The sequence below is a fragment of the Lissotriton helveticus genome, chromosome 5_1, assembly GCF_964261635.1.
Source record: "Lissotriton helveticus chromosome 5_1, aLisHel1.1, whole genome shotgun sequence".
In the NCBI taxonomy this organism is placed as follows: domain Eukaryota; kingdom Metazoa; phylum Chordata; class Amphibia; order Caudata; family Salamandridae; genus Lissotriton; species Lissotriton helveticus.
Window position 1 is genome coordinate 2,143,169,075 of NC_136065.1, and position 27,661 is coordinate 2,143,196,735.

Below are 27,661 nucleotides of genomic sequence, written 5' to 3' on the forward strand. Positions count from 1 at the left end.
GGACCCCCTATCTACTGGTACTATTTAATGCTGAGGGGCATGGATGTGCCCTGTACTTGGTTGGGAGCGGAGGTGGTCCCCATATTTAAAAAGGGCTCCCCTCTACTCCCAGCTAACTATAGGCCCATCAGCCTCATAGACATGTCCCAGAAACTTTTTGGGAGGTTAATATTAGATCGGCTCCAGAGTTGGCTAGAGGAGCATGCTATTCTGAGCCCATATCAGGCTGGTTTTAGAACAGGGATATCAACAACTGACCAAATATTTCGTCTTAACCTCATCTATTGGAAGACCGCATTAGTTGAGAGGAGCAGCTTGTACACTGTGTTTGTGGACGTAAGAGCTGCCTTCGACTTGGTCCCTAGACCAAAATTATGGAGAGTCTTGGCAGAGATGGGTGTCCCGGCAGAAATTCTATCCATCTTAATTAAACTCCACCAGAACAACTTTGCTCGTGTCAGGTGTGGAAGGAATGGGGACCTCACAGACAAATTCCCCGATGACAGAGGGGTTAGACAGGGTTGCGTTCTTGCACCGACCCTGTTCTGCCTCTTTGTCAACGGGGTGATTGCTCACCTGACAAGGATTCCAGATATTGATGCCCCCAAGTTGGATGGCAGCAGGGTGCCCGCTATTATGTTTGCGGATGACACCCTGCTGCTATCTAAATCCCCCACGGGAATCCAAAGGATATTGGATGGATTTCTTGATTTCTGTACAGAAAGGGGACTTGAGATTAACGCCCAAAAAACAAAATACATGGTCCTAAATCCCTTTCAATCAACACGACCAAATCCCCTGCTTGGCTCGGTTCGCCTGGAGAGAGTCAATACCTTTGAGTACTTGGGGGTAACCATTAACGAGAAAATGACCTGGGACACACACATAACCAAATGTAATTTAAAATTGGTGCAGTTAGTGGGAGGGATATCAAGGATGGTTAAGAACTCCACATACCGCCCACGGAGTCCAATCATCCAAATTTATAAAGCACAGGCCCGGGGGGCAGTTACTTATGGAGGCGAACTTTGGGGCCACACCACCGCCCACAAACTGTTGCTTACTGAAAACAAATTCATCAGGCAGTTGGCAGCCCTTCCCGCAAGTACGCCCCTGCTGCCCCTGAGATTGGATTTGAACATTAGGCCAATTGAGGACAAATTGGGACTCAAGCCATTAACATTCTGGCAAAGAATATGGAGCAGCATTGATCTTGTCAAATACAGGACTGAGCTCCAGGAGTTTCTAAACACACCAAAAGCTAACTCCATTCCTTGGTTATCCTATATAAAAAGATCATTTATGTCACTTGGCTTACCAGAATTATGGAACGACCCGATAAATGCATGCAATAGGATTACACGGCAAGAACTCTTAAAGGTTTACTATAACTCAAAACTGTCTGCTGCTGTGAACAGCACGCGGGTGGGTTCTTTGACCAATCTATTTATCCAAAACAAAGATTTATACTTCTAGTGCGTTTTGGACGGAATGAACCCACCGCTTGCGAGGAAACTCTTCATGCAGTGGAGATACGGAACCCTCCCACTAAGGTCATTCACGAGCTCATGGTCCTCGCCTACGACTACAGAACGTTGCCCGGGGTGTGACTACCATCGAGAAAACGACATACATGTGATACTCTTTTGTCAATCCTATCGAAAAATCAGGAAATATTGGCTGATTCCCCTTCTCAAAAATATGGGCTTCAGAAAAATTTTACCGGCATATAGAACCTTGAAGACTGATTCCTCTCCACAAATTGTTTTTGCAATGGCAAAATTCCTAAATGCAATGTGGCATGCACGTTCTCGCATTATTAAGCTGAATCCAGACTTTTAAACACGTGTTATCAAATTTTATTTAACAAACTATAACTTGATTATTTATCTAAGACCAACTTTTAACTCTTACTGTGTACTGTAAATACTTTGTTGTTATAATGAATGTTTATCTTTTATGATCTAATTGGTCGAAATAAAGATTCAAAAGTAAGTAATAAACATTTCAAATGATACAGGACTAGAGAGCTCCAGAATCAGGATCTAATCTTGCACCGAACACTCGTGTCCGAGAATGACCCTGAGAGACACTTGTTACTCAATATCTAACCTCAACCAAGGCGCCCAAAGGCATTTGCATACCGTGATGCAACCAATTTCAGAAAAAGAATTGGGAAAATGCTTAAAACTATGAAAATCCATAACATCCATTAATATCAGCAAGCATGAACGAAGCATGTAAAAGTCATTTATGAACCCAACAGAAGAAACCTTCAGAAGCGTGAACCACGAGGGAGCTTCAAGTCTCGGGAGGGAAACTCGATCTAGAACTCTTACTACACCAAACACTAATGATCCCTAGAGTAAAGCTACAGCTTCAACATCATTAGATCAAGGAACAGGTATCCCCAACATTTAATTTGTGCTGGAGGTGGCTCCTGTGTGAGGCTGCATCACAATACTCATTTCTGAATCTGTGGCACTGCCTCCGCTTACGGTTCAGTGGCACAGACTAGGCACACAGCTCGGCGACATAGCCCTGCACATAGTACGACTCAGAGCATGTTAATATCAGCAGGTTTCAGACCTCATCTGTTGTGCACCACGTTGAAGGATCTGATCAGGGTATACAGACAAACTCAAACATTTCTAAAATCTGACAAACATACACTGGCCTGATGCGCTTAAAAATAACCCTCATCTCTTTGAAAACAAACCCTTCATCATATCGCTTTCTTATTCTCTTGGTTGCTCCTACAGGAGTTTCACTGTTAGAACAAAAGCAACACTCATTCCCCAGGTCACACACTGATGCCTTCTCCATAGTTGCGTTGTGTTGAGAGAAGCTGCAACAGCTCGTAGCAAAAAGCCAAACTGGAAAGCAATCACTTCAGACACTTACTGGTTCTCTTAGAGCAGAACGTCCCAACAGGATGGTCCATAATTCTCGACTGCTGCTGAAAACAGAAATCTCGGATCAGTGGGTTTAAAAGAAAAATACAAACAAAGCAGCCATATAGAATGCACAAATGCCCACATTTTCACACACCACCTCCCTTATCTACAACATTATGATGTAGCACTGAAGACGACCAGCATGTACCATCACTGCATTTTAATTTTGGTTAATCCAATAAAGCATCACAAGTTAGACCGTCTTAAGAACAGGCAGGCGCTACGCCCTTACTGCCAACAACCCTCCAGATATCGATATCCCTGAGTTCAGCCCCCTCAAAGCTAAATTTCTGACGGGGTATATTGCTCGGGGGCTATCTTGCAAGTTTACTATTCCTGATTCTTAACGCCAAAGCCGATTCAACGCACTTAACCAGCTTTGGGTGGGGTGGATCGGGGAACTGGACAAGACAGGCTGGAGGGAGGCTAGAATGGCCCCATGGGTGCGAGCTATCTCCACACGCTTTAGAATGATCCCGCTACATGCTCTTCACTTGACTTACATGGCCCCGGTACGACTCCATCGAGCCCGCAGGATTCCCAGCAGAATTGCTTCCACTGCTCTGCACCGGACGCGGATTTTATCATGTGATTTTGGGCCTGTCCTCTGATGGTGTGCCACTAGCAGAGAATAAAGCAAGAACTCTCATAGGGGCTGGATCGGCCATTGGATCCTTCCCTACAGTGGCCCTACTGGGTATCTTGGACAATCTGCAATGAGGTCACGTTTATTGGGGTCGCCTCTCTGGTTGCCAAACGTGATATTGCCTAGAGGTGAAGTTCTCCACAGGCCCCCTCCTTGGCGGAGTGGAGAGAGCAGGTGGACAGGTGCACCCAGCAAGAGAAAGCCTATCTATGCTGCATGGGGCTGCCTACAAAAACATAGAAGGATTTGGGGTCGATGGTGGGAATACTACTGTCTGGATTTGTAACTTAGCACTGCGACATATGTACTGTGCTGCTATTGAGATAATGGTGGTGTATAGGTTTTATTTCGGTGTTTGAAAAACAATAAAAAAGATATTATGGTATTTCTATGATGCACTATAATGTAAATAGACAAGGGCCCCCTGTTACTAGGTGTGAGTTCCACTAGACAGGGACCAAATGATATTGCAAAAACCAAGGGCAACTAAAATATAATCAAGACATGACAATAATTCATAATTAAACCTGAAGGGACAAAAACGCCATAATATAAACAAGTACAACAATCTTTTACTAAAGCAGTGCAATAAATATTAATGATAAAAAGATCCACATGCTTACAACAGTCGTATCAACATTCATTCAAAGATTTTATACAATGAAGACAGAAAAATACATAAACATACACACAAAAAAAAATGGGAACGTTTTCTCATATATGATATATATTATTAATCCTCAGTATCTGATCAATTTACATGATGTAATCATCAATGGTTAAAAACTGAATTCTTTTTCGAAGCAATCAGTGGCTAGGAACCAAACGGTGTCTACGCGCGTTTCGGCACAGGAGAGCCTTCATCAGGAAATGCCACACAATACCATTTCATGATAGCCGAAAAACTGGAATCTCTGATGCAGCTTGAATAAATAAGAAAAGGATTTACCCTCGAGTGCAGGCTTTCTTGCGAGAGAGGTGGCACGAGCAAAATCATATATATATATATAAACGTGAACAAGGGCTTGAAACGCGTTGTGTGTTTGGGTATCTCTAAATAAATAAGATTTCTGCCCAGATGAAACTACAGAGGTCTGTATGTGTCTCCTTTCTCGACAAAAACCGCCGTGTGTGGTATTGGGAAGTGGCTCGAGTATATATGTATATATATATATATCTTGTTACACCTGCAACAGTGGATTCCCTCCAAACAAAACAGGTCCGGACCACGGTATTGTGCCAATTTGTTTGTTTATTTCGTGCTTGGCGGCAAATATCACACACAGACACACACAGACACACACAGACACGCACAGACACGCACAGACACGCACAGACACGCACAGACACGCACAGACACGCACAGACACGCACAGACACACAGACACACAGACACACAGACACACACACACACACACAGATACACACAACCTGAACAATGGTCCAACCACTTAACTTGAAGCATGTTACAGCTTGGAGTACGATTTAAGTTTCAGTACCTTCTGGCAAAGCATGGGCTATGGAGAGTAGGGCAAGGCGGTGGAGCACGGCGGTGGAGAGTGGAGCACGGCGGTGGAGAGTGAAGCACAGCGGTGGGGAGTAGGAGCAGGGCGGTGGGGAGTAGGAGCAGGGAGGTGGCGAGTAGGAGCAGGGCAGTGGCGAGTAGGAGCAGGGCAGTGGCGAGTAGGAGCAGGGCGGTGGCGAGTAGGAGCAGGGCGGTGGCGAGTAGGAGCAGGGCGGTGGCGAGTAGGAGCAGGGCGGTGGCGAGTAGGAGCAGGGCGGTGGCGAGTAGGAGCAGGGCGGTGGCGAGTAGGAGCAGGGCGGTGGCGAGTAGGAGCAGGGCGGTGGCGAGTAGGAGCAGGGCGGTGGCGAGTAGGAGCAGGGCGGTGGAGAGTGGAGCACGGCGGTGGAGAGTGGAGCAGGGCGGTGGGGAGTAGGAGCAGGGCGGTGGGGAGTAGGAGCGGGGCGGTGGGGAGTAGGAGCGGGGCGGTGGGGAGTAGGAGCAGGGCGGTGGGGAGTAGGAGCAGGGCGGTGGGGAGTAGGAGCAGGGCGGTGGGGAGTAGGAGCAGGGTGGTGGGGAGTAGGAGCAGGGCGGTGGGGAGCAGGAGAGGACGGTGGAGAGTAGGAGAGGACGGTGGGGAGTAGGAGAGGACGGAGGGGAGTAGGAGAGGACGGAGGGGAGTAGGAGAGGACGGAGGGGAGTAGGAGAGCCGATGGTGGGGAGTAGGAGAGGAAGGTGGGGAGTAGGAGAGGACGGTGGGGACTAGGAGAGGACGGTAGGGAGTAGGAGAGGACGGAGGAGAGTACTAGAGGACGGAGGGGAGTAGGCGGACGGTGGGGAGTAGGAGAGGACGGTGGGGAGTAGGAGAGGACGGTGGGGAGTAGGAGAGGACGGTGGGGAGTAGGAGAGGACGATGGGGACTAGGAGAGGACGGTGGGGACTAGGAGAGGACGGAGGGGAGTAGGAGAGGACGGAGGGGAGTAGGAGAGGACGGAGGGGAGTAGGAGAGGATGGAGGGGAGTAGGAGAGGACAGAGGGGAGAACTAGAGGACGGAGGGGAGTAGGAGAGGACGGTGGGGATGAAGAGCTGATGGTGGGGATTAAAAGAGGAAAGTGGGGAGTAGGAGTGGGTTGTGATAAAGTCACTTGGGCAACAACATAGTGCTTCACCACAAGAAGCTGTGCATCAATTCTAAAACCTTTCTACTTAACACTACAAGAGGCTAACCTCTGATGAAGCATGACACCAATAGGGTGTGTGAGGGTTACCCAACAAAAAGGAATTGCTTCCTTTCCCGCGCCTGAGCGGTTGACACCTTGTGAGTCTAATTCAGTCTGACTGTTCTGCCACAACACTGACTCTGGACACTGGCTGAACTCTCAGAAGCTCACCTCAATGGTGACTCACAGAGCAGAAGCAGGCAGTGTGCTCAAAACATTTTTGTCATTATTTGCTCTTACACTCCCAACCCACTGAACCACAAGACACTCAACCTCACTAGATCTAATGTGAACACATACAAGTTTCTTATGCGGGCTACATGTCGGAATAAGTATACAAAACGGTGATCAACTGAGTGCTTGCATTAATCTCAGCTACTGCTAATCACTTGGGCGGCATTCCAATCCATGGTTATTTTGCACACCATGCCACCTCACTTTGGACCCAGCAATATGGTTATATGTGGGTATATATGCTCAGACGCGAGTCCTGTGCACACTGTGTCACTGAAACCAGGCTGTACCTAGCTGATGAACCCATAACTAACCAGTCCTGAGTTACTTGTGCTCCTGTTCAGGGAGGACCTGGCCTGGTAGTTCGGGATGGACTGTTCTCATGAGTAGGGTCCATACTGAACTGCATACGGCTGGGTCCAGACTGAGGTGGCATGGTGTGCAAAATAACGATGACTGAAAGGATGCCTAGGTGATTACGGAGAAGTGTGGCTCAATGGTTAGAGCGGCAGACTCTGATGCAGAGGTCTGGCCCGGGACCAGGGTTCGATTCCCGCCTCGGTGGGTCTTGGGCTCAATTTCCCCGGACCTGATAATTCTCGCCTCGGTGCCTAGTCTAATCATGGGTCCCACTCTGTGACTCTGGGCAATAGCTTGCTTAATCTCCACAACGGCCCCAGCAGCGCTGTGGATGCCTGGCTTCACCTTGGGGGTGCCCAGGAGTGGACATTTCACAGGAAAGCCAGGATGGGTTCCGCAGCGGTATGAATACAGCGCTACGAGGCCTCCGGGTAGAAGTGCGCTATATAAAATACAAACATTTACATTTTACATTACCAGTGGCTGAGACTAATTCAAGCATTCCAGCCATCACTGGTTTGTGTACTTATTGCTACATGTTGGAAACATGGGGCCTGGTTTCCAGAATCACATGACTTCCAACATGCACGTAGTGAATGGCACAGGCCAAGTTCTGCCTCATCCACCTGCATTTGTCAACATCTGATCAAGCCAAGGAGTCTGGAGCAGTGAAACCAACAATGGGCTGAAATATAGAACCCGACATGAACTGTAGTCCACCTCCCTCAGAAAGAGGACTACCGTGCAGGAGCACGAGATACCGACTGCCACCACATGAACTGTAGTCCACCTCCCTCAGAAAGAGACTACCATGCAGGAGCACGAGATACCGACTGCCACCACATGAACTGTAGTCCACCTCCCTCAGAAAGAGGACTACCGTGCGGGAGCACGAGCTATCGACTGCCACCACATGAACTGTAGTCAACCTCCCTCAAAAAGAGGACTACCGTGCAGGAGCACGAGATACCGACTGCCACCACATGAACTGTAGTCCACCTCCATCAGAAAGAGGACTAGCCTGCAGGAGCACGACCTGCCGACTGCCACCACACGAACTGTACTCCACCTCCCTCAGAAAGAGGACTTCCGTGCAGGAGCACGAGATACCGACTGCCACCACATGAACTGTAGTCCACCTCCCTCAGAAAGAGGACTAGCGTGCAGGAGCTACCGACTACCAGCACATGAACTGTAGTCCACCTCCCTCAGAAAGAGGACTACCGTGCAGGAGCACGAGCTGCCAACAGCCACCACATGAACTATAGTCCACCTCCCTCAGAAAGAGGACTAACGTGCAGGAGCACGAGCTACCGACTGCCACCACATGAACTGTACTCCACCTCCCTCAGAAAGAGGACTACCGTGCAGGAGCACGAGCTGCCGACTGCCACCACATGAACTGTAGTCCACCTCCCTCAGAAAGAGGACTAACGTGCGGGAGCACGAGATACCGACTGCCACCATATGAACTGTAGTCCACCTCCCTCAGAAAGAGGACTACCGTGCAGGAGCACGAGCTACCGACTGCCACCACATGAACTGTAGTCCACCTCCCTCAGAAAGAGGACTACCGTGCAGGAGCACGAGATACCGACTGCCACCACATGAACTGTAGTCCACCTCCCTCAGAAAGAGGAATACCGTGCAGGAGCACGAGATACCGACTGCCACCACATGAACTGTAGTCCACCTCCCTCAGAAAGAGTAATACCGTGCAGGAGCACAAGATACCGACTGCCACCACATGAACTGTAGTCCACCTCCCTCAGAAAGAGGACAACCGTGCAGGAGCACGAAATACCGACTGCCATCACATGAACTGTAGTCCACCTCCCTCAGAAAGAGGACAACCGTGCAGGAGCTCGAAATACCGACTGCCACCACATGAACTGTAGTTCACCTCCCTCAGAAAGAGGACTACCGTGCAGGAGCACGAGATACCGACTGCCACCACATGAACTGTAGTCCACCTCCCTCAGAAAGAGGACTACCGTGCAGGAGCACGAGATACAGACTGCCACCACATGAACTGTAGTCCACCTCCCTCAGAAAGAGGACTACTGTGCAGGAGCACGAGATACCGACTGCCACCACATGAACTGTAGTCCACCTCCCTCAGAAAGAGGACTACCGTGCAGGAGCACGAGATACCGACTGCCACCACATGAACTGTAGTCCACCTCCCTCAGAAAGAGGACAACCGTGCAGGAGCACGAGATACCGACTGCCAGCACACGAGCTGTAGTCCACCTCCCTCAGAAAGAGGACTACGTGCAGGAGCACGAGCTACCGAGTGCCACCACATGAACTGTAGTCCACCTCCCTCAGAAAGAGGACTACCGTGCAGGAGCACGAGATACCGACTGCCACCACACGAACTGTACTCCACCTCCCTCAGAAAGAGGACTACCGTGCAGGAGCATGAGATACCAACTGCCACCACATGAACTGTAGTCCACCTCCCTCAGAAAGAGGACGAGCGTGCAGGAGCATGAGCTACCGACTGCCACCACATGAACTGTAGTCCACCTCCCTCAGAAAGAGGACTACCGTGCAGGAGCATGAGATACCGACTGCCACCACATGAACTGTAGTCCACCTCCCTCAGAAAGAGGACTACCGTGCAGGAGCACGAGATACCGACTGCCACCACATGAACTGTGGTCCACCTCCCTCAGAAAGAGGACTACTGTGCAGAAGCACGAGATACCGACTGCCACCACATGAACTGTGGTCCACCTCCCTCAGAAAGAGGACTACGTGCAGGAGCATGAGCTACCGACTGCCACCACATGAACAGTAGTCCACCTCCCTCAGAAAGAGGAATACCGTTCAGAAGCACGAGATACCGACTGCCACCACATGAACTGTAGTCCACCTCCCTCAGAACGAGGACGAGCGTGAAGGAGCACGAGCTGCCGACTGCCACCACATGAACTGTAGTCCACCTCCCTCAGAAAGAGGAATACCGTGCAGGAGCACAAGATACCGACTGCCACCACATGAACTGTAGTCCACCTCCCTCAGAAAGAGGACAACCGTGCAGGAGCACGAAATACCGACTGCCACCACATGAACTGTAGTCCACCTCCCTCAGAAAGAGGACAACCGTGCAGGAGCACGAAATACCGACTGCCACCACATGAACTGTAGTCCACCTCCCTCAGAAAGAGGACTACTGTGCAGGAGCAGGAGATACCGACTGCCACCACATGAACTGTAGTCCACCTCCCTCAGAAAGAGGACTACCGTGCAGGAGCACGAGATACCAACTGCCACCACATGAACTGTAGTCCACCTCCCTCAGAAAGAGGACTACCGTGCAGGAGATACCAACTGCCACCACATGAACTGTAGTCCACCTCCCTCAGAAAGAGGACTACCGTGCAGGAGCAAGAGATACCGACTGCCACCACATGAACTGTAGTCCACCTCCCTCAGAAAGAGGAATACCGTGCAGGAGCACAAGATACCGACTGCCACCACATGAACTGTAGTCCACCTCCCTCAGAAAGAGGACTACCGTGCAGGAGATACCGACTGCCACCACATGAACGTAGTCCACCTCCCTCAGAAAGAGGAATACCGTGCAGGAGCACAAGATACCGACTGCCACCACATGAACTGTAGTCCACCTCCCTCAGAAAGAGGACTACTGTGCAGGAGCACGAGATACCGACTGCCACCACATGAACTGTAGTCCAAATCCCTCAGAAAGAGGACTAGCGTGAAGGAGCACGAGCTGCCGACTGCCACCACATGAACTGTAGTCCACCTCCCTCAGAAAGAGGACTACCGTTCAGAAGCACGAGATACCGACTCCCACCACATGAACTGTAGTCCACCTCCCTCAGAAAGAGGACTACTGTGCAGGAGCACGAGATACCGACTGCCACCACATGAACTGTAGTCCACCTCCCTCAGAACGAGGACGAGCGTGAAGGAGCACGAGCTGCCGACTGCCACCACATGAACTGTAGTCCACCTCCCTCAGAAAGAGGAATACCTTGCAGGAGCACAAGATACCGACTGCCACCACATGAACTGTAGTCCACCTCCCTCAGAAAGAGGACAACCGTGCAGGAGCACGAAATACCGACTGCCACCACATGAACTATAGTCCACCTCCCTCAGAAAGAGGACAACCGTGCAGGAGCACGAAATACCGACTGCCACCACATGAACTGTAGTTCACCTCCCTCAGAAAGAGGACTACCGTGCAGGAGCACAAGATACCGACTGCCACCACATGAACTGTAGTCCACCTTCCTCAGAAAGAGGACTACCGTGCAGGAGCATGAGATACAGACTGCCACCACATGAACTGTAGTCCATCTCCCTCAGAAAGAGGACTACTGTGCAGGAGCACGAGATACCGACTGCCACCACATGAACTGTAGTCCACCTCCCTCAGAAAGAGGACTACCGTGCAGGAGCACGAGATACCAACTGCCACCACATGAACTGTAGTCCACCTCCCTCAGAAAGAGGACTACCGTGCAGGAGATACCAACTGCCACCACATGAACTGTAGTCCACCTCCCTCAAAAATAGGACAACCGTACGGGAGCACGAGATACCGACTGCCACCACATGAACTGTAGTCCACCTCCCTCAGAAAGAGGACTACCGTGCAGGAGCACGAGATACCGACTGCCACCACATGAACTGTGGTCCACCTCCCTCAGAAAGAGGACTACGTGCAGGAGCATGAGCTACCGACTGCCACCACATGAACAGTAGTCCACCTCCCTCAGAAAGAGGAATACCGTTCAGGAGCACGAGATACCGACTGCCACCACATGAACTGTAGTCCACCTCCCTCAGAAAGAGGACTACTGTGCAGGAGCACGAGATAACGACTGCCACCACATGAACTGTAGTCCACCTCCCTCAGAAAGAGGACTACTGTGCAGGAGCACGAGATACAGACTGCCACCACATGAACTGTAGTCCACCTCCCTCAGAAAGAGGACTACCGTGCAGGAGCACGAGCTACCGACTGCCACCACATGAACTGTAGCCCACCTCCCTCAGAAAGAGGACTACCGTGCAGGAGCACGAGATACCGACTGCCACCACATGAACTGTGGTCCACCTCCCTTAAAAAGAGGACTACCGTGCAGGAGCACGAGATACCGACTGCCACCACATGAACTGTAGTCCACCTCCCTCAGAAAGAGGACTAACGTGCGGGAGCACGAGATACCGACAGCCACCACATGAACTGTAGTCCACCTCCCTCAGAAAGAGAACTACCGTGCAGGAGCACGAGATACCGAGTGCCACCACATGAACTGTAGTCCACCTCCCTCAGAAAGAGGACTACCGTGCAGGAGCATGAGATACCAACTGCCGCCACATGAACTGTAGTCCACCTCCCTCAGAAAGAAGGCTAGCGTGCAGGAGCACGAGCTACCGACTGCCACCACATGAACTGTAGTCCACCTCCCTCAGAAAGAGGACTACCGTGCAGGAGCATGAGATACAGACTGCCACCACATGAACTGTAGTCCACCTCCCTCAGAAAGAGGACTACCGTGCAGGAGCACGAGATACCGACTGCCACCACATGAACTGTAGTCCACCTCCCTCAGAAAGAGGACTAACGTGCGGGAGCACGAGATACCGACTGCCACCACATGAACTGTAGTCCACCTCCCTCAGAAAGAGGACTAGCGTGAAGGAGCACGAGCTGCCGACTTCCACCACATGAACTGTAGTCCACCTCCCTCAGAAAGAGGACTACCGAGCAGGAGCACGAGATACCGACTGCCACCACATGAACTGTAGTCCACCTCCCTCAGAAAGAGGAGTACCGTGCAGGAGCACGAGCTACCGACTGCCACCACATGAACTGTGGTCCACCTCCCTCAGAAAGAGGACTACGTGCAGGAGCATGAGCTACCGACTGCCACCACATGAACTGTAGTCCACCTCCCTCAGAAAGAGGACTACCGTGCAGGAGCACGAGATACCAACTGCCACCACATGAACTGTAGTCCACCTCCCTCAGAAAGAGGACTACCGTGCAGGAGATACCAACTGCCACCACATGAACTGTAGTCCACCTCCCTCAAAAATAGGACAACCGTACGGGAGCACGAGATACCGACTGCCACCACATGAACTGTAGTCCACCTCCCTCAGAAAGAGGACTACCGTGCAGGAGCACGAGATACCGACTGCCACCACATGAACTGTGGTCCACCTCCCTCAGAAAGAGGACTACGTGCAGGAGCATGAGCTACCGACTGCCACCACATGAACAGTAGTCCACCTCCCTCAGAAAGAGGAATACCGTTCAGGAGCACGAGATACCGACTGCCACCACATGAACTGTAGTCCACCTCCCTCAGAAAGAGGACTACTGTGCAGGAGCACGAGATAACGACTGCCACCACATGAACTGTAGTCCACCTCCCTCAGAAAGAGGACTACTGTGCAGGAGCACGAGATACAGACTGCCACCACATGAACTGTAGTCCACCTCCCTCAGAAAGAGGACTACCGTGCAGGAGCACGAGCTACCGACTGCCACCACATGAACTGTAGCCCACCTCCCTCAGAAAGAGGACTACCGTGCAGGAGCACGAGATACCGACTGCCACCACATGAACTGTGGTCCACCTCCCTTAAAAAGAGGACTACCGTGCAGGAGCACGAGATACCGACTGCCACCACATGAACTGTAGTCCACCTCCCTCAGAAAGAGGACTAACGTGCGGGAGCACGAGATACCGACAGCCACCACATGAACTGTAGTCCACCTCCCTCAGAAAGAGAACTACCGTGCAGGAGCACGAGATACCGAGTGCCACCACATGAACTGTAGTCCACCTCCCTCAGAAAGAGGACTACCGTGCAGGAGCATGAGATACCAACTGCCGCCACATGAACTGTAGTCCACCTCCCTCAGAAAGAAGGCTAGCGTGCAGGAGCACGAGCTACCGACTGCCACCACATGAACTGTAGTCCACCTCCCTCAGAAAGAGGACTACCGTGCAGGAGCATGAGATACAGACTGCCACCACATGAACTGTAGTCCACCTCCCTCAGAAAGAGGACTACCGTGCAGGAGCACGAGATACCGACTGCCACCACATGAACTGTAGTCCACCTCCCTCAGAAAGAGGACTAACGTGCGGGAGCACGAGATACCGACTGCCACCACATGAACTGTAGTCCACCTCCCTCAGAAAGAGGACTAGCGTGAAGGAGCACGAGCTGCCGACTTCCACCACATGAACTGTAGTCCACCTCCCTCAGAAAGAGGACTACCGAGCAGGAGCACGAGATACCGACTGCCACCACATGAACTGTAGTCCACCTCCCTCAGAAAGAGGAGTACCGTGCAGGAGCACGAGCTACCGACTGCCACCACATGAACTGTGGTCCACCTCCCTCAGAAAGAGGACTACGTGCAGGAGCATGAGCTACCGACTGCCACCACATGAACTGTAGTCCATCTCCCTCAGAAAGAGGACTACTGTGCAGGAGCACGAGATACCGACTGCCACCACATGAACTGTAGTCCACCTCCCTCAGAAAGAGGACTAGCGTGAAGGAGCACGAGCTGCCGACTGCCACCACATGAACTGTAGTCCACCTCCCTCAGAAAGAGGACTACCATGCAGGAGCAAGAGATACCGACTGCCACCACATGAACTGTAGTCCACCTCCCTCAGAAAGAGGAATACCGTGCAGGAGCACAAGATACCGACTGCCACCACATGAACTGTAGTCCACCTCCCTCAGAAAGAGGACTACCGTGCAGGAGATACCAACTGCCACCACATGAACTGTAGTCCACCTCCCTCAGAAAGATGACTAACGTGCAGTAGCACAAGATACCGACTGCCACCACATGAACTGTAGTCCACCTCCCTCAGAAAGAGGACTACCATGCAGGAGCACGAGCTACCGACTGCCACCACATGAACTGTAGTCCACCTCCATCAGAAAGAGGACTACCGTGCAGGAGCATGAGCTACCGACTGCCACCACATGAACTGTAGTCCACCTCCATCAGAAAGAGGACTACCATGCAGGAGCACGAGCTACCGACTGCCACCACATGAACTGTACTCCACCTCCCTCAGAAAGAGGACTACCGTGCAGGAGCACGAGATACCGACTGCCACCACATGAACTGTGGTCCACCTCCCTCAGAAAGAGGACTACCGTGCAGGAGCACGAGATACCGACTGCCACCACATGAACTGTAGTCCACCTCCCTCAGAAAGAGGACTACCGTGCAGGAGCATGAGCTACCGACTGCCACCACATGAACTGTAGTCCACCTCCATCAGAAAGAGGACTACCATGCAGGAGCACGAGCTACCGACTGCCACCACATGAACTGTACTCCACCTCCCTCAGAAAGAGGACTACCGTGCAGGAGCACGAGATACCGACTGCCACCACATGAACTGTGGTCCACCTCCCTCAGAAAGAGGACTACCGTGCAGGAGCACGAGATACCGACTGCCACCACATGAACTGTAGTCCACCTCCCTCAGAAAGAGGACTAACGTGCGGGAGCACGAGATACCGACAGCCACCACATGAACTGTAGTCCACCTCCCTCAGAAAGAGGACTACCGTGCAGGAGATACCGAGTGCCACCACATGAACTGTAGTCCACCTCCCTCAGAAAGAGGACTACCGTGCAGGAGCATGAGATACCAACTGCCACCACATGAACTGTAGTCCACCTCCCTCAGAAAGAGGACTAGCGTGCAGGAGCACGAGATACCGACTGCCACCACATGAACTGTAGTCCACCTCCCTCAGAAAGAGGACTAGCGTGAAGGAGCACGAGCTGCCGACTTCCACCACATGAACTGTAGTCCACCTCCCTCAGAAAGAGGACTACCGAGCAGGAGCACGAGATACCGACTGCCACCACATGAACTGTAGTCCACCTCCCTCAGAAAGAGGAGTACCGTGCAGGAGCACGAGCTACCGACTGCCACCACATGAACTGTGGTCCACCTCCCTCAGAAAGAGGACTACGTGCAGGAGCATGAGCTACCGACTGCCACCACATGAACTGTAGTCCATCTCCCTCAGAAAGAGGACTACTGTGCAGGAGCACGAGATACCGACTGCCACCACATGAACTGTAGTCCACCTCCCTCAGAAAGAGGACTAGCGTGAAGGAGCACGAGCTGCCGACTGCCACCACATGAACTGTAGTCCACCTCCCTCAGAAAGAGGACTACCATGCAGGAGCAAGAGATACCGACTGCCACCACATGAACTGTAGTCCACCTCCCTCAGAAAGAGGAATACCGTGCAGGAGCACAAGATACCGACTGCCACCACATGAACTGTAGTCCACCTCCCTCAGAAAGAGGACTACCGTGCAGGAGATACCAACTGCCACCACATGAACTGTAGTCCACCTCCCTCAGAAAGATGACTAACGTGCAGTAGCACAAGATACCGACTGCCACCACATGAACTGTAGTCCACCTCCCTCAGAAAGAGGACTACCATGCAGGAGCACGAGCTACCGACTGCCACCACATGAACTGTAGTCCACCTCCATCAGAAAGAGGACTACCGTGCAGGAGCATGAGCTACCGACTGCCACCACATGAACTGTAGTCCACCTCCATCAGAAAGAGGACTACCATGCAGGAGCACGAGCTACCGACTGCCACCACATGAACTGTACTCCACCTCCCTCAGAAAGAGGACTACCGTGCAGGAGCACGAGATACCGACTGCCACCACATGAACTGTGGTCCACCTCCCTCAGAAAGAGGACTACCGTGCAGGAGCACGAGATACCGACTGCCACCACATGAACTGTAGTCCACCTCCCTCAGAAAGAGGACTACCGTGCAGGAGCATGAGCTACCGACTGCCACCACATGAACTGTAGTCCACCTCCATCAGAAAGAGGACTACCATGCAGGAGCACGAGCTACCGACTGCCACCACATGAACTGTACTCCACCTCCCTCAGAAAGAGGACTACCGTGCAGGAGCACGAGATACCGACTGCCACCACATGAACTGTGGTCCACCTCCCTCAGAAAGAGGACTACCGTGCAGGAGCACGAGATACCGACTGCCACCACATGAACTGTAGTCCACCTCCCTCAGAAAGAGGACTAACGTGCGGGAGCACGAGATACCGACAGCCACCACATGAACTGTAGTCCACCTCCCTCAGAAAGAGGACTACCGTGCAGGAGCAGGAGATACCGAGTGCCACCACATGAACTGTAGTCCACCTCCCTCAGAAAGAGGACTACCGTGCAGGAGCATGAGATACCAACTGCCACCACATGAACTGTAGTCCACCTCCCTCAGAAAGAGGACTAGCGTGCAGGAGCACGAGCTACCGACTGCCACCACATGAACTGTAGTCCACCTCCCTCAGAAAGAGGACTACCGTGCAGGAGCATGAGATACAGACTGCCACCACATGAACTGTAGTCCACCTCCTTCAGAAAGAGGACTACTGTGCAGGAGCACAAGATACCGACTGCCACCACATGAACTGTAGTCCACCTCCCTCAGAAAGAAGACTACAGTGCAGGAGCACGAGATACCGACTGCCACCACATGAACTGTAGTCCACCTCCCTCAGAAAGAGGACTACCGTGAAGGAGCACGAGCTGCCGACTGCCACCACATGAACTGTAGTCCACCTCCCTCAGAAAGAGGACTACCGTGCAGGAGCACGAGATACCGACTGCCACCACATGAACTGTAGTCCACCTCCCTCAGAAAGAGAACTACCATGCAAGAGCACAAGATACCGACTGCCACCACATGAACTGTAGTCCACCTCCCTCAGAAAGAGGACTAGCGTGAAGGAGCACAAGCTGCCGACAGCCACCACATGAACTGTAGTCCACCTCCCTCAGAAAGAGGACTAGCGTGAAGGAGCACAAGCTGCCGACAGCCACCACATGAACTGTACTCCACCTCCCTCAGAAAGAGGACTAGCGTGAAGGAGCACGAGATACCGACTGCCAAACTGAAGGCCCAGAGGGCGGCTTACGGCGACACCCAGATAGGCAAAGACGAGCTGCAGCACGCCTTTGAAACAGAACAAACAAAACAAGTACTCACTTACAGAAACAAACAATTACTGATGTGGAACCAATGCCTAGGAGATAGTCTTGATCAATCATCCTAACAACAGACATTCCACGTTATAATAGATCTGAGTTAGGACACAAATCAAACATTTACATTTCCATATGAGCCAAAGCAGATGCTAAACATCGTAAAATAGTAGGGCTGCTAATATAAAAAAATAAACACCAACATTGTGAAAAGGATGTAGTGCAAACCCTACGAGAATGCAGAGGGTTGAACCAACAGGTAGAAACAACTGGAAAAGCAAAGGGAGGACAGCCATGAGCTGGGAGGACAGCCATGAGCTGCGAGGACAGCCATGAGCTGCGAGGACAGCCATGAGCTGCGAGGCAGCCATGAGCTGCGAGGACAGCCATGAGCTGGGAGGACAGCCATGAGCTGGGAGGACAGCCATGAGCTGGGAGGACAGCCATGAGCTGCGAGGACAGCCATGAGCTGGGAGGACAGCCATGAGCTGGGAGGACAGCCATGAGCTGGGAGGACAGCCATGAGCTGGGAGGACAGCCATGAGCTGCGAGGACAGCCATGAGCTGGGAGGACAGCCATGAGCTGGGAGGACAGCCATGAGCTGGGAGGACAGCCATGAGCTGCGAGGACAGCCAAGAGCTGCGAGGACAGCCAAGAGCTGCGAGGACAGCCACGACCTGGGAGGACAGCCACGACCTGGGAGGACAGCCACGACCTGGGAGGACAGCCATGAGCTGGGAGGACAGTCATGACCTGGGTGGACAGCCATGAGCTGCGAGGACAGCCATGAGCTGGGAGGACAGCCATGAGCTGGGAGGACAGCCATGAGCTGGGAGGACAGCCATGAGCTGGGAGGACAGCCATGAGCTGGGAGGACAGCCATGAGCTGCGAGGACAGCCATGAGCTGGGAGGACAGCCATGAGCTGGGAGGACAGCCATGAGCTGGGAGGACAGCCATGAGCTGCGAGGACAGCCATGAGCTGGGAGGACAGCCATGAGCTGGGAGGACAGCCATGAGCTGGGAGGACAGCCATGAGCTGCGAGGACAGCCATGAGCTGCGAGGACAGCCACGACCTGGGAGGACAGCCATGAGCTGGGAGGACAGCCATGAGCTGCGAGGACAGCCATGAGCTGCGAGGACAGCCATGAGCTGCGAGGACAGCCACGACCTGGGAGGACAGCCACGACCTGCGAGGACAGCCATGAGCTGGGAGGACAGCCATGAGCTGGGAGGACAGTCATGACCTGGGTGGACAGCCATGAGCTGGGAGGACAGCCATGAGCTGGGAGGACAGCCATGAGCTGGGAGGACAGCCATGAGCTGGGAGGACAGCCATGAGCTGCGAGGACAGCCAAGAGCTGCGAGGACAGCCAAGAGCTGCGAGGACAGCCATGAGCTGGGAGGACAGCCATGAGCTGGGAGGACAGCCATGAGCTGCGAGGACAGCCAAGAGCTGCGAGGACAGCCAAGAGCTGCGAGGACAGCCACGACCTGGGAGGACAGCCACGACCTGGGAGGACAGCCACGACCTGGGAGGACAGCCATGAGCTGGGAGGACAGTCATGACCTGGGTGGACAGCCATGAGCTGCGAGGACAGCCATGAGCTGGGAGGACAGCCATGAGCTGGGAGGACAGCCATGAGCTGGGAGGACAGCCATGAGCTGGGAGGACAGCCATGAGCTGGGAGGACAGCCATGAGCTGGGAGGACAGCCATGAGCTGCGAGGACAGCCATGAGCTGGGAGGACAGCCATGAGCTGGGAGGACAGCCATGAGCTGGGAGGACAGCCATGAGCTGGGAGGACAGCCATGAGCTGCGAGGACAGCCATGAGCTGGGAGGACAGCCATGAGCTGGGAGGACAGCCATGAGCTGGGAGGACAGCCATGAGCTGCGAGGACAGCCACGAGCTGCGAGGACAGCCACGACCTGGGAGGACAGCCATGAGCTGGGAGGACAGCCATGAGCTGCGAGGACAGCCATGAGCTGCGAGGACAGCCATGAGCTGCGAGGACAGCCACGACCTGGGAGGACAGCCACGACCTGCGAGGACAGCCATGAGCTGGGAGGACAGCCATGAGCTGGGAGGACAGTCATGACCTGGGTGGACAGCCAAGAGCTGCGAGGACAGCCACGACCTGGGAGGACAGCCATGAGCTGGGAGGACAGCCATGAGCTGCGAGGACAGCCATGAGCTGCGAGGACAGCCATGAGCTGGGAGGACAGCCATGAGCTGGGAGGACAGCCACGACCTGGGAGGACAGCCACGAGCTGCGAGGACAGCCATGAGCTGGGAGGACAGCCATGAGCTGCGAGGACAGCCATGAGCTGCGAGGACAGCCATGAGCTGGGAGGACAGCCATGAGCTGCGAGGACAGCCACGACCTGCGAGGACAGCCACGACCTGGGAGGACAGCCACGACCTGCGAGGACAGCCATGAGCTGCGAGGACAGCCATGAGCTGGGAGGACAGCCATGACCTGGGTGGACAGCCATGAGCTGCGAGGACAGCCATGAGCTGCGAGGACAGCCATGAGCTGCGAGGACAGCCATGAGCTGCGAGGACAGCCATGAGCTGCGAGGACAGCCATGAGCTGCGAGGACAGCCATGAGCTGCGAGGACAGCCATGAGCTGCGAGGACAGCCATGAGCTGGGAGGACAGCCATGAGCTGCGAGGACAGCCATGAGCTGCGAGGACAGCCATGAGCTGCGAGGACAGCCATGAGCTGCGAGGACAGCCATGAGCTGCGAGGACAGCCATGAGCTGGGAGGACAGCCATGAGCTGGGAGGACAGCCATGAGCTGGGAGGACAGCCATGACCTGGGTGGACAGCCATGACCTGGGTGGACAGCCATGAGCTGCGAGGACAGCCATGAGCTGGGAGGACAGCCATGAGCTGCGAGGACAGCCATGAGCTGGGAGGACAGCCATGAGCTGGGAGGACAGCCATGAGCTGCGAGGACAGCCATGAGCTGGGAGGACAGCCATGAGCTGGGAGGACAGCCATGAGCTGGGAGGACAGCCATGAGCTGGGAGGACAGCCATGAGCTGCGAGGACAGCCATGAGCTGCGAGGACAGCCATGAGCTGCGAGGACAGCCACGAGCTGGGAGGACAGCCACGACCTGGGAGGACAGCCATGAGCTGCGAGGACAGCCATGAGCTGCGAGGACAGCCATGAGCTGCGAGGACAGCCATGAGCTGCGAGGACAGCCATGAGCTGGGAGGACAGCCATGAGCTGGGAGGACAGCCATGAGCTGGGAGGACAGCCATGAGCTGGGAGGACAGCCATGAGCTGCGAGGACAGCCATGAGCTGGGAGGACAGTCATGACCTGGGTGGACAGCCATGAGCTGCGAGGACAGCCACGACCTGGGAGGACAGCCATGAGCTGGGAGGACAGCCATGAGCTGGGAGGACAGCCATGAGCTGCGAGGACAGCCATGAGCTGCGAGGACAGCCATGAGCTGGGAGGACAGCCATGAGCTGCGAGGACAGCCACGAGCTGGGAGGACAGCCACGACCTGGGTGGACAGCCATGAGCTGGGAGGACAGCCATGAGCTGGGAGGACAGCCATGAGCTGGGAGGACAGCCATGAGCTGGGAGGACAGCCATGAGCTGCGAGGACAGCCATGAGCTGCGAGGACAGCCATGAGCTGCGAGGACAGCCATGAGCTGCGAGGACAGCCATGAGCTGGGAGGACAGCCATGAGCTGGGAGGACAGCCATGAGCTGGGAGGACAGCCATGAGCTGCGAGGACAGCCATGAGCTGGGAGGACAGTCATGACCTGGGTGGACAGCCATGAGCTGCGAGGACAGCCACGACCTGGGAGGACAGCCATGAGCTGGGAGGACAGCCATGAGCTGGGAGGACAGCCATGAGCTGCGAGGACAGCCATGAGCTGCGAGGACAGCCATGAGCTGGGAGGACAGCCATGAGCTGCGAGGACAGCCACGAGCTGGGAGGACAGCCACGACCTGGGTGGACAGCCATGAGCTGGGAGGACAGCCATGAGCTGGGAGGACAGCCATGAGCTGGGAGGACAGCCATGAGCTGCGAGGACAGCCATGAGCTGCGAGGACAGCCATGAGCTGCGAGGACAGCCACGACCTGGGAGGACAGCCACGAGCTGCGAGGACAGCCATGAGCTGGGAGGACAGCCATGAGCTGCGAGGACAGCCACGACCTGGGAGGACAGCCATGAGCTGGGAGGACAGCCATGAGCTGGGAGGACAGCCATGAGCTGGGAGGACAGCCATGAGCTGGGAGGACAGCCATGAGCTGGGAGGACAGCCATGAGCTGCGAGGACAGCCATGAGCTGGGAGGACAGCCATGAGCTGGGAGGACAGCCATGACCTGGGTGGACAGCCATGAGCTGCGAGGACAGCCACGACCTGGGAGGACAGCCATGAGCTGGGAGGACAGCCATGAGCTGGGAGGACAGCCATGAGCTGCGAGGACAGCCATGAGCTGGGAGGACAGCCATGAGCTTGGAGGACAGCCATGAGCTGGGAGGACAGCCATGACCTGGGTGGACAGCCATGAGCTGCGAGGACAGCCACGACCTGGGAGGACAGCCATGAGCTGGGAGGACAGCCATGAGCTGGGAGGACAGCCATGAGCTGCGAGGACAGCCATGAGCTGGGAGGACAGCCATGAGCTGGGAGGACAGCCACGACCTGGGAGGACAGCCACGAGCTGCGAGGACAGCCATGAGCTGGGAGGACAGCCATGAGCTGCGAGGACAGCCATGAGCTGGGAGGACAGCCATGAGCTGGGAGGACAGCCACGAGCTGGGAGGACAGCCATGAGCTGCGAGGACAGCCATGAGCTGGGAGGACAGCCATGAGCTGCGAGGACAGCCATGAGCTGGGAGGACAGCCATGAGCTTGGAGGACAGCCATGAGCTTGGAGGACAGCCATGAGCTGGGAGGACAGCCATGACCTGGGTGGACAGCCATGAGCTGCGAGGACAGCCACGACCTGGGAGGACAGCCATGAGCTGGGAGGACAGCCATGAGCTGGGAGGACAGCCATGAGCTGCGAGGACAGCCATGAGCTGGGAGGACAGCCATGAGCTGCGAGGACAGCCATGAGCTGCGAGGACAGCCATGAGCTGCGAGGACAGTCATGAGCTGCGAGGACAGCCATGAGCTGGGAGGACAGCCATGAGCTGGGAGGACAGCCATGAGCTGCGAGGACAGCCATGAGCTGGGGGGACAGCCATGAGCTGGGAGGACAGCCATGAGCTGGGAGGACAGCCATGAGCTGGGAGGACAGCCATGAGCTGCGAGGACAGCCACGACCTGGGAGGACAGCCACGACCTGGGAGGACAGCCATGAGCTGCGAGGACAGCCACGAGCTGCGAGGACAGTCATGACCTGGGTGGACAGCCACGACCTGCGAGGACAGCCATGAGCTGCGAGGACAGCCATGAGCTGCGAGGACAGCCATGAGCTGCGAGGACAGTCATGACCTGGGTGGACAGCCACGACCTGCGAGGACAGCCATGAGCTGCGAGGACAGCCACGACCTGGGAGGACAGCCACGACCTGGGAGGACAGCCATGAGCTGCGAGGACAGCCACGACCTGCGAGGACAGCCACGACCTGGGAGGACAGCCATGACCTGGGAGGACAGCCATGAGCTGCGAGGACAGCCATGAGCTGGGAGGACAGTCATGACCTGGGTGGACAGCCACGACCTGCGAGGACAGCCATGAGCTGCGAGGACAGCCATGAGCTGCGAGGACAGCCATGAGCTGCGAGGACAGTCATGACCTGGGTGGACAGCCACGACCTGCGAGGACAGCCATGAGCTGGGAGGACAGCCATGAGCTGCGAGGACAGCCATGAGCTGCGAGGACAGTCATGACCTGGGTGGACAGCCACGACCTGCGAGGACAGCCATGAGCTGGGAGGACAGCCATGAGCTGGGAGGACAGCCATGACCTGGGTGGACAGCCATGAGCTGGGAGGACAGCCATGAGCTGCGAGGACAGCCATGACCTGGGTGGACAGCCATGAGCTGGGAGGACAGCCACGAGCTGCGAGGACAGCCACGACCTGGGAGGACAGCCACGAGCTGCGAGGACAGCCACGAGCTGGGAGGACAGCCATGAGCTGGGAGGACAGCCATGAGCTGGGAGGACAGCCATGAGCTGCGAGGACAGCCATGAGCTGGGAGGACAGCCATGAGCTGGGAGGACAGCCATGAGCTGGGAGGACAGCCATGAGCTGGGAGGACAGCCATGAGCTGCGAGGACAGCCATGACCTGGGTGGACAGCCATGAGCTGGGAGGACAGCCACGAGCTGCGAGGACAGCCACGACCTGGGAGGACAGCCACGAGCTGCGAGGACAGCCATGAGCTGGGAGGACAGCCATGAGCTGCGAGGACAGCCATGAGCTGGGAGGACAGCCATGAGCTGGGAGGACAGCCACGAGCTGCGAGGACAGCCATGAGCTGGGAGGACAGCCATGAGCTGCGAGGACAGCCATGAGCTGGGAGGACAGCCATGAGCTGCGAGGACAGCCATGAGCTGCGAGGACAGCCATGAGCTGCGAGGACAGCCATGAGCTGGGAGGACAGCCATGAGCTGGGAGGACAGCCATGAGCTGGGAGGACAGCCATGAGCTGCGAGGACAGCCATGAGCTGCGAGGACAGCCATGAGCTGGGAGGACAGCCATGAGCTGCGAGGACAGCCATGAGCTGGGAGGACAGCCACGACCTGGGAGGACAGCCATGAGCTGCGAGGACAGCCACGACCTGGGAGGACAGCCACGACCTGGGAGGACAGCCATGAGCTGCGAGGACAGCCATGAGCTGGGAGGACAGCCATGAGCTGCGAGGACAGCCACGACCTGGGAGGACAGCCATGAGCTGCGAGGACAGCCACGACCTGGGAGGACAGCCATGAGCTGCGAGGACAGCCATGAGCTGGGAGGACAGCCATGAGCTGCGAGGACAGCCATGAGCTGGGAGGACAGCCATGAGCTGCGAGGACAGCCATGAGCTGGGAGGACAGCCATGAGCTGCGAGGACAGCCATGAGCTGGGAGGACAGCCATGAGCTGCGAGGACAGCCACGACCTGGGAGGACAGCCATGAGCTGCGAGGACAGTCATGAGCTGCGAGGACAGCCATGAGCTGGGAGGACAGCCATGACCTGGGAGGACAGCCATGACCTGGGAGGACAGCCATGAGCTGCGAGGACAGCCACGACCTGGGAGGACAGCCATGAGCTGGGAGGACAGCCATGAGCTGCGAGGACAGCCATGAGCTGGGAGGACAGCCATGACCTGGGAGGACAGCCATGAGCTGGGAGGACAGCCATGAGCTGGGAGGACAGCCATGAGCTGGGTGGACAGCCATGAGCTGGGAGGACAGCCATGAGCTGGGAGGACAGCCATGAGCTGGGAGGACAGCCATGAGCTGGGAGGACAGCCATGAGCTGAGAGGACAGCCACGAGCTGCGAGGACAGCCATGAGCTGGGAGGACAGCCATGAGCTGCGAGGACAGCCATGAGCTGCGAGGACAGTCATGACCTGGGTGGACAGCCACGACCTGCGAGGACAGCCATGAGCTGCGAGGACAGCCATGAGCTGCGAGGACAGCCATGAGCTGCGAGGACAGTCATGACCTGGGTGGACAGCCACGACCTGCGAGGACAGCCATGAGCTGGGAGGACAGCCATGAGCTGCGAGGACAGCCATGAGCTGCGAGGACAGTCATGACCTGGGTGGACAGCCACGACCTGCGAGGACAGCCATGAGCTGGGAGGACAGCCATGAGCTGGGAGGACAGCCATGAGCTGGGAGGACAGCCATGACCTGGGTGGACAGCCATGAGCTGGGAGGACAGCCATGAGCTGCGAGGACAGCCATGACCTGGGTGGACAGCCATGAGCTGGGAGGACAGCCACGAGCTGCGAGGACAGCCACGACCTGGGAGGACAGCCACGAGCTGCGAGGACAGCCACGAGCTGCGAGGACAGCCATGAGCTGGGAGGACAGCCATGAGCTGCGAGGACAGCCACGACCTGGGAGGACAGCCACGACCTGGGAGGACAGCCACGACCTAAGAGGACAGCCACGAGCTGCGAGGACAGCCACGAGCTGGGAGGACAGCCATGAGCTGGGAGGACAGCCATGAGCTGCGAGGACAGCCATGAGCTGGGAGGACAGCCATGAGCTGGGAGGACAGCCATGAGCTGGGAGGACAGCCATGAGCTGGGAGGACAGCCATGAGCTGCGAGGACAGCCATGACCTGGGTGGACAGCCATGAGCTGCGAGGACAGCCACGACCTGGGAGGACAGCCACGAGCTGCGAGGACAGCCATGAGCTGGGAGGACAGCCATGAGCTGCGAGGACAGCCATGAGCTGGGAGGACAGCCATGAGCTGGGAGGACAGCCACGAGCTGCGAGGACAGCCATGAGCTGGGAGGACAGCCATGAGCTGCGAGGACAGCCATGAGCTGGGAGGACAGCCATGAGCTGCGAGGACAGCCATGAGCTGCGAGGACAGCCATGAGCTGCGAGGACAGCCATGAGCTGGGAGGACAGCCATGAGCTGGGAGGACAGCCATGAGCTGCGAGGACAGCCATGAGCTGCGAGGACAGCCATGAGCTGGGAGGACAGCCATGAGCTGCGAGGACAGCCATGAGCTGGGAGGACAGCCACGACCTGGGAGGACAGCCATGAGCTGCGAGGACAGCCACGACCTGGGAGGACAGCCACGACCTGGGAGGACAGCCATGAGCTGCGAGGACAGCCATGAGCTGGGAGGACAGCCATGAGCTGCGAGGACAGCCACGACCTGGGAGGACAGCCATGAGCTGCGAGGACAGCCACGACCTGGGAGGACAGCCATGAGCTGCGAGGACAGCCATGAGCTGGGAGGACAGCCATGAGCTGCGAGGACAGCCATGAGCTGGGAGGACAGCCATGAGCTGCGAGGACAGCCATGAGCTGGGAGGACAGCCATGAGCTGCGAGGACAGCCATGAGCTGGGAGGACAGCCATGAGCTGCGAGGACAGCCACGACCTGGGAGGACAGCCATGAGCTGCGAGGACAGTCATGAGCTGCGAGGACAGCCATGAGCTGGGAGGACAGCCATGACCTGGGAGGACAGCCATGACCTGGGAGGACAGCCATGAGCTGCGAGGACAGCCACGACCTGGGAGGACAGCCACGAGCTGGGAGGACAGCCATGAGCTGCGAGGACAGTCATGAGCTGCGAGGACAGCCATGAGCTGGGAGGACAGCCATGACCTGGGAGGACAGCCATGACCTGGGAGGACAGCCATGAGCTGCGAGGACAGCCACGACCTGGGAGGACAGCCACGAGCTGGGAGGACAGCCATGAGCTGCGAGGACAGCCATGAGCTGGGAGGACAGCCATGAGCTGGGAGGACAGCCATGAGCTGGGAGGACAGCCATGAGCTGGGAGGACAGCCATGAGCTGGGAGGACAGCCATGAGCTGGGTGGACAGCCATGAGCTGGGAGGACAGCCATGAGCTGCGAGGACAGCCATGAGCTGCGAGGACAGCCACGACCTGGGAGGACAGCCATGAGCTGCGAGGACAGCCATGAGCTGGGAGGACAGCCATGAGCTGCGAGGACAGCCATGAG

General features: G+C 55.8%; 1 protein-coding gene across 2 annotated transcripts in view; it reads right to left on the reverse strand.

Moving 5' to 3' along the window:
• Positions 1 to 27,661, reverse strand: part of NUP188 (nucleoporin 188) — a 761,473-nt gene that overhangs the window by 689,417 nt on the left and 44,395 nt on the right. Inside the window, exon 2 of one of the 2 annotated variants that reach the window (XM_078646272.1) lies at positions 2,905 to 2,956. In XM_078646272.1, coding sequence (XP_078502398.1) covers positions 2,905 to 2,956 — 52 coding nt within the window. Of the gene's footprint in view, positions 1 to 2,904; positions 2,960 to 27,661 lie in introns of both variants that reach the window. The other variant, XM_078646271.1, reaches the window with a different exon arrangement.